Source organism: Mizuhopecten yessoensis, unplaced genomic scaffold (genome assembly GCF_002113885.1).
Source record: "Mizuhopecten yessoensis strain PY_sf001 unplaced genomic scaffold, ASM211388v2 scaffold1515, whole genome shotgun sequence".
Lineage (NCBI taxonomy): Eukaryota > Metazoa > Mollusca > Bivalvia > Pectinida > Pectinidae > Mizuhopecten > Mizuhopecten yessoensis.
In genome coordinates this window covers 178,554-190,902 of record NW_018404085.1, presented here as the reverse complement: position 1 = coordinate 190,902, position 12,349 = coordinate 178,554, and the positions used below count along the sequence as shown (strand labels likewise).

At 35.2% G+C, this 12,349-nt stretch overlaps 2 protein-coding genes across 2 annotated transcripts in view; both read right to left on the bottom strand.

Moving 5' to 3' along the window:
* Positions 1–541, bottom strand: part of LOC110464020 (putative universal stress protein SERP1273) — an 8,317-nt gene extending 7,776 nt beyond the window's left edge. Inside the window, exon 1 of the mRNA XM_021519033.1 lies at positions 182–541. Within this exon, the coding sequence (XP_021374708.1) occupies positions 182–251 (70 nt within the window). The 5' untranslated portion in view covers positions 252–541. The remainder of the gene's footprint in view (positions 1–181) is intronic.
* Positions 542–1,994: 1,453 nt separating this feature from the next.
* LOC110464012 (universal stress protein PHOS34-like) lies at positions 1,995–8,936 on the bottom strand. The gene is made up of 4 exons (XM_021519021.1): positions 8,428–8,936; positions 6,989–7,090; positions 3,406–3,515; positions 1,995–3,108 (listed from the first exon to the last, which is right to left on the bottom strand). Exons 1-4 carry the CDS (start codon positions 8,504–8,506, stop codon positions 2,875–2,877), a joined length of 525 nt encoding a protein of 174 aa, XP_021374696.1. The 5' UTR covers positions 8,507–8,936; the 3' UTR covers positions 1,995–2,874.
* Between the last annotated feature and the right edge of the window lie 3,413 nt (positions 8,937–12,349).

Here is a 12,349-nt window from a genome sequence, read left to right as displayed (position 1 = left end):
GGGGGTATTTCCAAGTGGGGGAAAATTGAGGAAAAAGGTGAAAATACGTGATTTTTAAAGAAACCTTTCAGGGTGGGGGTGGGGGTTCCTGAAGCCCAAAAAATCCTCTGGATCCGCCACTGGTATCATAATACAATTAACGTTAGACGCCCAAGCACATGCAATATGTAACACTACTTACAATTGAATGCATATTTGGCATGTTCACTTTCGTCCATGGCGATCAACACATTGAACTTTTCCTCCTCCATGGTGTGTCCTGAAGTATACGTGATGTTCCTGGTGAATGGTGTTGCCACTCCGTCGAGTATATACGTAAATATCACTCAGCGCCCTGCTGGGTAAATTACACAGACTGCTGTTATTAGTGTACTACTATACTCTCCAGGCAAGTTTTTACTTCATCGAGCTGTCGTCTGCTCGTGTGATATCTTGGTAATTTGTTATATTTATCCACCTTCGGTCGTATAAAACACTAAATGATTGTAAATTGTGTTATTGTTTTGATGTAAATTCTACCTAACAACTGGCACATGTAATCTCGCCGCGGGGCATGCATATTCCAATGCACATGACCTCATAAAAACAAATGGCTTTGCAAGAAATGAATGTGGATTTCAAGGGAAATCATTTTTTCAAAATATAACGTTAAATGAAAATCTGTTCCGGTCGAGGTTGATATTGACACTACTAAATATAAGTGGGTTTATTTCGAGAAGAATACATATAAGAAGAAATTATCTTATATTGTTATGTTAATTTGTATGGCTTAATTACCAATGTATACAGTCCACATCGGCCACACTTTCCATATATAGAAGACACTTAGTCCGGAAATGTATTCTCACTCTCAGCTGACGTTCTATATCTGTAATACACCCTTCCTAGTTACACTACAGCATTAGTTCACGTTTTAATGATCAGCTTTTATCTAAAAAATTGTTTACACATACAATATATATTATATACATCCGCTAGACCACCATGTGTTGTTTATCATTTACCATTTTGTTTTGAAATGTTGTATTGAGAGAAGAGAGGTGAGATTGGACGTTTGATTACAAACCCCATATTGTGTATGTTAACCAACTTTAAATAAACATGTGCAAGAAATCATATATTCAAATGCCAAATTATCACCAACATGAATGTAAATTTGGGTAGACCCCCACATTTTACATTCAGAAATAGATTTCTATATCTATACAATTCAGTTTATTCATGGTAGTACATATTTCTCAAATGGTCAAACTGGTAAATATGCTCAGTATTGCCCGACGTTAATTAGCTAGATGACATATACTCCCATAACATGAGAGGCCGCTGGTCGGTCCTTTTTCTATCGGATATGATTTTGCCGACTGCGGCGCCTGTCAAAAGATTTTCGCCGTGTAAAACCTCTAACATTGTTGGAGTAGATAACATAATGATAAGGCTAATATCCAAGGACAGTAGTGGTATACTTACGTACTATGAGATTAACATGGCAGTAACTTATGCTGTGATATTGTCTATGTCGTGGCATTTACGGTCCACACCGATTTAAATGCAACATTTTGCAGGTCAATTGGAGTTTAACTGCATAATTTGTCTGGTATGTAACGTCAGCAATGCAGGTGGAAAAAATGTCGACCCGCGCACTTCATGACCTCGTGACACTAGACTGGAGATAAGCTAAGCGTTTCGACGATGACGAAATTTTATGTTGGGAATTGGGAAGTTTTCAAATGTTTCGTGTTCCTGGATTTTTTTTCAATGCACCGACTACACATCGGACATTTCAAAAGTAAAATACAAATCAATTACCAGACGGATTATAGCTTTCGTGGTTAAATATAAGTAACCCTGTTTTCTTTTCTGTAGTAAAGGAGTTTTTGATGAGCGCATTTTCTCATCTCATAAAATTTTCCACTACATTTATCAATTCATAAACATGAACAAGGTACACGAATGTTTAAGCACAACGAAAAATAAGAAACTACCGCTGAAGGTGGAAAAACATTTATTCAGTTATCGTTGTAGGTCTAGTGTTTACATACAACAAACATAAATATTTGAACACATTCACCTTCATTTATCTATCATATATATACATATTACTACCATAATACTCTAAAACCTCGAAAACGATGACTTCATAGTAAGGCAACCATAGATTATTTTCGAGGCCGGGTTTAATTTTGTGAAGGATGTCTATTTATCAACGTATTTTAAAGACATTAACATGAATTGTCTCGACAGGCGGCTTTGCTGTCAAACTGGTTCCGCATCACTCTACTTTTGAATAAGTACCTATTATACTGTACAGTATTGTGATCAACCGTTTAAACTACAATGTAACGAAACGTTTTGTCAGACAGTGTACGTGTTTACTGCTGAACCGTACGTTATACACAACGAACCTTTCGATCAATTATTCCTATGTGACTAAACATAAAAGCAAGTCAGTTTTATTTTCGAAATAGTAGGGTACGCACTTACAATCTGATATGTGTATAAGAGTGAGAATGATGCTGGGACTACAGACGCCAGTTCGTCTCATTGGCAACTGGTTTGTTCATCGTGATACTTAGGCGCATCAATTTAAAAAAAAGGAAATAGAAATAAGGTAAACTTGGATAATGAGTTTAACAATTCATTGTATAGGAGATATAAAGTGTATACGATGCACGTTATGTATAATAGTATACACTAATGAAATGGAAGATAGTATCAAAATAAACAGGAATTTAAACATTTAGCTAGAATTCTGCGGTGTCGTTGCTAACGATGACGTGTCTTGTTGCGTATAATAGTTTACATAAAGCATCTTATACAGATATTACGAATTGCTATATTACTACTGATTAAAACCCCTTCATTTTATCAAACATGCTACGATTTGGATTGTTGAGCATGTTTATGATCATCGTCTGAATGTCGACAAACCATTGTCGGTACCATTGAATGATGAACGATGTAGTCACTGACGCTTCCCATGATTGTCCTGCGCACTTTCCCAAGCCCCCTACATCCGGTCACGATCATCTTTGCATTACATTGTTCAGCAGCTTGTATGATGCCAACACCAGGTTTTTCAGCGTGGATACTTTTGACAGTCCCCTCTATCTGGATATTGAACATAGAAATTTAATACATATCAATAACGGTTTTCTGTTGTTGTGCAATAAATAATATTTGGCTTATTAAATTATACATGAGTGAAATGTTCAAAAATACGTTTTTGTTAGGCAATATACACAGATTTAAGAAAATATACTGTTCATCCATACAGTAATATATACTTATCTACAGTCAACGAAACATAAGTCAACGCTATATTATCATGAAATGTACACATTCAAATGTACGTGTAAAATAGTATGTAGCAATATCAACATGTAGCCTATAACTAGCATCACCTACCCCTACGCGCTTCAACATTTCACCAAACACCTCCAGTTTGTCCTTTATCCTTTCCTTTTCCTCCTCTATTAGCTTCTTGAGAAGAACTGTATCATATCCGTGCGGGGACGCTGCAAATAGAGAAGGAACACGTACAGGTAACACTTTACATGAAGTTAACGCTGTACATAGAGAAGGAACACGTACAGGTAACACTTTACATGTAGTTAACGCTGTACATAGTGAAGGAACACTTACAGGTAACACTTTCCATGTAGTTAACGCTGTACATAGAGAAGGAACGCGTACAGGTAACACTTTACATGTAGTTAACGGTGTACATAGAGAAGGAACACTTACAGGTACCACTTTACATGCAGTTAACGCTGTACATAGAGAAGGGACACTTACAGGTAACACTTTACATGTAGGTAACGCTGTACATAGAGAAGGAACACTTACAGGTAACACTTTACATGCAGTTAACGCTGTACATAGAGAAGGAACACTTACAGGTAACACTTTACATGTAGTTAACGCTGTACATAGAGAAGGAACACTTACAGGTAACACTTTACATGTAGTTAACGCTGTACATAGAGAAGGAACACTTACAGGTAACACTTTACATGTAGTTAACGCTGTACATAGAGAAGGAACACTTACAGGTAACACTTTACATGTAGTTAACGCTGTACATAGAGAAGGAACACTTACAGGTAACACTTTACATGTAGTTAACGCTGTACATAGAGAAGGAACACTTACAGGTAACACTTTACATGTAGTTAACGCTGTACATAGAGAAGGAACACTTACAGGTAACACTTTACATGTAGTTAACGCTGTACATAGAGAAGGAACACTTACAGGTAACACTTTACATGTAGTTAACGCTGTACATAGAGAAGGAACACTTACAGGTAACACTTTACATGTAGTTAACGCTGTACATAGAGAAGGAACACTTACAGGTAACACTTTACATGTAGTTAACGCTGTACATAGAGAAGGAACACTTACAGGTAACACTTTACATGTAGTTAACGCTGTACATAGAGAAGGAACACTTACAGGTAACACTTTACATGTAGTTAACGCTGTACATAGAGAAGGAACACTTACAGGTAACACTTTACATGTAGTTAACGCTGTACATAGAGAAGGAACACTTACAGGTAACACTTTACATGTAGTTAACGCTGTACATAGAGAAGGAACACTTACAGGTAACACTTTACATGTAGTTAACGCTGTACATAGAGAAGGAACACTTACAGGTAACACTTTACATGTAGTTAACGCTGTACATAGAGAAGGAACACTTACAGGTAACACTTTACATGTAGTTAACGCTGTACATAGAGAAGGAACACTTACAGGTAACACTTTACATGTAGTTAACGCTGTACATAGAGAAGGAACACTTACAGGTAACACTTTACATGTAGTTAACGCTGTACATAGAGAAGGAACACTTACAGGTAACACTTTACATGTAGTTAACGCTGTACATAGAGAAGGAACACTTACAGGTAACACTTTACATGTAGTTAACGCTGTACATAGAGAAGGAACACTTACAGGTAACACTTTACATGTAGTTAACGCTGTACATAGAGAAGGAACACTTACAGGTAACACTTTACATGTAGTTAACGCTGTACCTAGAGAAGGAACACTTACAGGTAACACTTTACATGTAGTTAACGCTGTACATAGAGAAGGAACACTTACAGGTAATACTTTACATGTAGTTAACGCTGTACATAGAGAAGGAACACTTACAGGTAACACTTTACATGTAGTTAACGCTGTACATAGAGAAGAAACACTTACAGGTAACACTTTACATGTAGTTAACGCTGTACATAGAGAAGGACCGATAGGTATTTCAAATACAGACAAATCGTTATCGAAATACAAATACAAAACATCGCTGCATCGCAATATTCTTCAAAACTTATTTTCATGCAACTGCTATGTTTTAAACCTTGCAAATATATCGGGATACATATCGCAATATATCTCTTCTGTATTACAATTTTACGTACTTACTAAACATGTGTTTGTGACATACTTACTAAACATGTGTATTGTGATATACTTACTGAACATGTGTATTGTGACACACTTACTAAACATATGTTTTGTGGCATATTTACTAAACATGTGTATTGTGACACACTTACTGAACATGTGTATTGTGACACACTTACTAAACATGTGTATTGTGACATACTTACTAAACATATGTTTTGTGACATACTTACTAAATGTGTTTTAGTGACATACTTCTTGAACATGTGTCTTGTGAAATACTTACTAAACAAGAGTATTGTGACATACTTACTAAATGTGTTTTAGTGACATACTACCTGAACATGTGTCTTGTGAAATACTTTCTAAACATGTGTATTGTTACATACTTACTAAATATGTTTTAGTGACATACTTCCTGAACATGTGTCTTGTGAAATACTTACTAAACATGTGTATTGTGACATACTTACTGAACATGTGTATTGTGACACACTTACTAAACATGTGCATTGTGACATACTTACTAAACATATGTTTTGTGACATTCTTAGTGAACATGTGTATTGTGACATACTTACTAAACATATGTTTTGTGACATACTTACTGAACATGTGTATTGTGACATACTTACTAAACATGTTTTAGTGACATACTTCCTGAACATGTGTATTGTGACATACTTACTAAATATGTTTTAGTGACATACTTCCTGAACATGTGTCTTGTGAAATACTTACTAAACATGTGTATTGTGACATACTTACTAAACATATGTTTTGTGACACACTTACTAAACATGTGTATTGTGACACACTTACTAAACATGTGTATTGTGACTTACTTACTAAACATATGTTTTGTGACATACTTACTGAACATGTGTATTGTGACATACTTACTAAACATGTTTTAGTGACATACTTCCTGAACATGTGTATTGTGACATACTTACTAAATATGTTTTAGTGACATACTTCCTGAACATGTGTATTGTGACATACTTACTAAACATGTGTATTGTGACATACTTACTGAACATGTGTATTGTGACACACTTACTAAACATGTGTATTGTGACATACTTACTAAACACATGTTTTGTGACATACTTACTGAACATGTGTATTGTGACATACTTACTGAACATGTGTAATGTGACATATTTACTAAACATGTGTATTGTGACATTCTTACTGAACATGTGAATTGTGACATACTTACTGCCCATGTGTATTGTGACTTACTTACTAAACATATGTTTTGTGACACACTTACTAAACATGTTTTTGTGACATACTTACTAATCATATGTTTTGTGACACACTTACTAAACATGTTTTTGTGACATACTTACTAAACATATGTTTTACGACCTACTTAATGAATATGTGTATTGTGACATTCTTACTGAACATGTGAATTGTGACATACTTACTAAACATGTGTATTGTGACATACTTACTAAACTTAACACCAGGTTTAGAACAAACTTACCACTGGATCTACACAACGTACCACTACGTATATTGTTAACTGACCACGGTGTAAGTAAGTACTTACCATTAGGTTTGTACCACTCGGCGTTGTGGACGGCACTCTCAAGACTCATCACATGTACTAATACAATATGAAATTCGGGACGATGGAGGTTCTTCACGTACCCTGTAACACCAATACGTGCAGTACATGGCACCACGGAAACATGTTGACAGGAAATGTAACTGCAGGAATTATTCCAAATATTCCATGTGTAACATGATCAATACACATATTTGTCATATTTCAATCGTATTCTAACAGATCCTTCACAATCAAAGTGTTTTACTCGTGGCAGATCATTTGTTTTATGTTTTGTAGTAATATTCATGATAGTTCACATGCATTATGTTCGATATCCATGGGTTTCACGTTCAACAACATCTTCTTTAAAGAGAACGGTAAGAGAGCACAACCCATTGAATTTCGATGGTAACCAAAACGAAAACAAGAGGCCCAGAGGGCCTGTATGACTCATCTGGATATTTAACTGCCAATTGAAATTATTCTCAATAAAAGGTATTTGGCAAATATTTCCATACATTGACTCTCCTTGTCTGACGAATATTCCAGAGTAAATGAAACTTTATACTTCTATACCAGCATGCTACTGGTCAAATATCATCACCCAGAGCCTCCTGGTATTGCAAAAGAAGTTGTTTACGGTATTAACATATTTGACCCTGTGACTTTTAAAGTAGGTGAAGATCATTTATTTGAAGAAACTTTATATTACGTCATGCCTGATATTTACTGGCATGTGTCTCCTGGTGATTGTGGATTAACATCGGCATATAATACTTTCATCGGAGGAATTTATCATTGTCATATAATATTGATAACTATAATTTGCTGCGACGACGGGTCTCGCTAACGGAGGTAGATATATAGCTGCAGGTGGGCTAACTACCTGTATTGACTTCTATAGATAATAATTAGAAAGTATTCAATACGGCAGCCTCCTGTGTATTCGCTCCTCAGTTTCCTATTTATAACATCACTATCGAAAGTTTGGTAGAATTATCATGAAAGCTTCGTACGCTATACACTATAAGGTATATATATAATATGGATATCTATATATTCGCGCCAATATTCTGGCTTTACATGAAAACAGACCAGCCAGCTGAACAGTGTCTATGCAGCATTCTATAAGGTCATATATCGGAGAATAAGACTGATTGTTAGATATATTTACAGCATTTACAATTGAATACGTGTTCCTTAAAAAGGTAAATTTTGTATTAACCAAAACATTATTGTTTAACATTTAATTTGTCAAGATTTTAAAGTATAACACATATCGTATAAAATCTTTTACCAATCTCTAACATTAAATCATCCCATGTCCATTTATGCAGGATATGGACCTATGTAGCACTGGGTTGTATCCCAGAATACAGCCCAGTGCTACATAGGTCCATATCCTGCGGTTTATGTCTTGTAAAAGATACTATACTTACAATCGAATGCAAACTTGGCATAATCACTCCCATCCACAGCTATTACGACATTGAAACCGTCCGGGGTTGATTCGGCCATCTTTTTAAAACACTCGTCCTTCCGTCAGTGTGTGTACTACAACGTGAACGTGCTATTTGAAGCAGACGATCCACAACGACGCTGTATTTATGTAAATAGCCGAACGCTGACCTAGAACTGGTTTGAAGACAACAGTTGAACTTTATTTACACATGCGATTTACATCATTGATGGTGTATGACTGCAGTCTGTTGAGAAGCTGTTAGCTTCCCCGCGATGTATGTCCTTGGTAATGCACCAGGAACAGATCGATGGTCTGTATTTAGATTACAACCTAGTCCTGGGTTGTATAGATTTTCGTTAATATAATGGTGATATATATAGCTACTATAACTAGCATGACACACTACACTGTAGCATTGGCAGTGTAAGGCTCGTTGTTCAGCCAGCCATTTCATTCGCTGACCTTCCGTAAGTTCATATAGAATGAGAGCAGTGAGTGCTCTTGCCCTTTTTATAATTGCTGGTGATCATTATGTGAAGAGTGATAGTCTATTCATCCAAGCGCGTGTGTGACCTTGATAAATAGTTTTCGGTGTCACATCTGTGTACCTGTTCTGTATTTCACGAAAACATATTTACAACCTAATAATCACTTGCGCGTGTTAAATAGCACGTACAGCTAAAGAATTAACATATTCTATATACATTTGAACATGTACATGCTTATTTGTGTGATATACTTGCCTTCGTCATGACTTTGTCTTCATAACAAAAGACATAATTTAAGAGTCCACTGCTCCATTTTTTTCTTATTTGTCAGCTTATTTTAGCTTAATTATTATACATTATAACCACACATTTCCTGTCAAAGCAAGTTTGACTTATGATACTTTAAAAGGCAATATTATATTAGCCTTGGAATAAGTTTCACCAGATATTTGTCAGCTTATTATATCATATAGTTTTAAGTTATTTCAATATACACTGTTGTCAAAATAAATTATGACTTATGATACTCCAAAATGCAATAAAATACAAAAAGGACAAGTGTCATCGCATTTTGAGAGAACAATACTTATAACAACTTTCATACGTTATTCTAGCACATTGATGTTCAAGTTAATTTAGACTTTTAGATCTGCACTTCCAAAAGGCAATAATATATCTTAAAATAATATAAATATCACCAAATTTAAAAAGACCAATATTTTTGTCAGCTTACTCTAGCTTATCATAAGATAGTATAACACTGTTACACATTGGTGTCAAGGTAACTTTGACTTTAGAGACTCCATAAAGGCAATAATATACATGAAAATATATAGGAGCCATCACATTTAAAGAGACCAATTATATAGATATACATATTTGTTAGCTAATTATAAGGTATTTTATTACCTATTCCTGTACTACCAACTTTAGCGAGAAAACGGTTAACCGCTTTAGTACTTTATCGGATGATATATCCTTATGTGCTGGTAGAATGTCACATATTTTATGCTTATTACTTATTAATTATTACTGCATGTATAGTTTTCTACGCTTAAACGCGTTAAAAATAAAATTGACCTATATTTGGCAGGAGTACACCATTTTTCATTATGTTCAGGAACTGTGTGTCACTGTCCTGCATTAAGAACCCCTCTATAACACCACAGGCTTGATTTCGCAAATTATATCTTAAATCACTGTACAGTTTGCACTCAATTAAGAAATGTTTTCGACTTTCCTCATGTCACAATCGGTACACAGTCTATCATGAAGTTGAATGGGCGGCCTGGCAGTCTCCACTGCTAGCGGAAGACATCCGACATGTGTCGTCGTAGAACCAGCTATAATTAAATCTCTGTACTAATTGAGTTTTTGCATACTTTTTTCTCGTGCATGTACTTCATACAATTACTGAGAACAAATTAAAGGTATCCCCAAATGTTTTAAAGGCATGCGGCTTTTTCTAACATACAGATATAAATTCAATGTCTTTGTTTAAAGTATCTTCAGCAAACGTTGAGAGCGATTTTGTAATTAATGAAAGGCTGTAAATATTGCGCCGACACGAATGAAAATGAATACAAATAATGTCGCATTGGTGTTAAGGTGAATGCATTTCCTTGAAAGAGGATGTTCTTCCCACAATTTTGCAATTTACTTTTACCTGCAGCAGTAGATAGTTGTCGATGACTTGTAGGCTCGTCTGCTCATATTACCTTGTTATCATTTCAATTCTTTTAACTGAGTTAGATTGTTCCAATCGATCAAGGTATACTGACAATGGGTAAACAAGTTGTTGCTTCACCCTAAATACAAACGTTAAACAATGAATAACAACTACAATTTTAGGGACTTTAATATTTCCAGGCCTAGGGACAGAAATCGTATTTCCTCTCGTTCCTGACCTATCGAGGGTAACAAAGGGGTGAAATACATTTCTATCTATTTGTTCATGAAACCCCTTGGATGGAATTTCCCTTTCTACACCGCTGTGCATGAAGGAGTCATTTATTGCTAGGAAAGGCGCTAGGGAACAAAACAAGTTGATAGGAAATTGAGAGAAATCCCTCATATTGCAATCTCCGTTCCGGCAATAAAATATGATTTTAACATACTGATATAATACCTTGCATATGAACAATCGTATATTTAGTATGATCTAATTTGATATCAAACGTTTATATCAAAACATATGTTGTTACATAAAGTTACATCAATGTGTTATTCATGTGCCTCTTTCATCTCTGCTAATGTATATATCAGTGTTACTCGATATCACTGAAACAAAACTGTGTGTTGACAAAAATATACGAAATATATTATCCACAAGTATAAACGATTAGCTCATTTTCATATTAGAATGTTCGAATTTTAAATTAATTTCCTTTCTCGTTTGCTTTTCTTTTGGAAACTAATGATCGTCCAAAACAAATCTTGAAGACGACATATCTGAACAAAACAACATTTATTCATTTTATGATTTATATAATACAATATACTTTAAATCTTATCCGTAAAACACAATGATAATGATGTAAACGGGAACCCATATAAATATAACAGACAACTATGTACTTGTAGAACGTTTACCCCTACAGCATATTGATAATAATAGTGACGTCAAACTGTATCCGCATAACAAACAGACATGCACATGTAAAAACTATACCACAATGATAGATACATATAGGCATAAAACCATACCCACACAACACACTGAGAGTATTATAAAAGCCTACCCGTACAACATAGCACATGTAGATAGTGCATGACATATAATGTCAAGCATTTAAGATTTGTCCAATTATGTTCGATTTAAAGGGGCTGGTCGGGGAAAAATTGTCATATTTGCTAAAATGGCATACACATGTTTAAAATACCTTCTTATGAAATATAGCGATTCAAATTTTGATGAAATTCACTCCCTAAGAGTAAAAATTATAACTGTATTAAAGAAATCCTAAACCGTCACCTGACAGTCTAAAACTCTCAATTGACCCAGATCAGTGATGTAATTTTACCGCACGCGCGTCATCAACAAGGCCAAATGTAAACATCGCGGCGAAAGAAAAAGATGCATGCAAAAGTCATGACAGGCACGAGGTATCAATACCGTTATATATAACAACAACATATAGGTAGGAATACTACACTTGCATCATACACGACCTTTGAAAACAATTATTTACGTATAGTATTGCTGTCTTGTCCGCTAGTTGAGTCCGACATGGCTGATAGGCGGCGTGCTATTGTTGTTATCTTCATTGCCTCACTTTCGAAACAACCACGTGACATATATAAATAGATCTGCACTAAATTTACGCGGGGCTTCCCCGAGATTTCAGGGGTCAAAATTGGACATTGCAAGCAGAACTCGACTATCAAATTGCCGTGGTATAACTTTTGGAA

Excerpts from the sequence above, each read along its gene's own strand:
- LOC110464012 (XM_021519021.1), bottom strand. The coding sequence starts at position 8,506 with ATGGCCGAATCAACCCCGGACGGTTTCAATGTCGTAATAGCTGTGGAT. Across the intron at positions 7,091-8,427 it reads TGCCAAGTTTGCATTCGATT|GGTACGTGAAGAACCTCCAT; the intron begins GTAAGTATAGTA and ends TTGGTGTTACAG. Across the intron at positions 3,109-3,405 it reads AAATGTTGAAGCGCGTAGGG|ATAGAGGGGACTGTCAAAAG; the intron begins GTAGGTGATGCT and ends TTCAATATCCAG.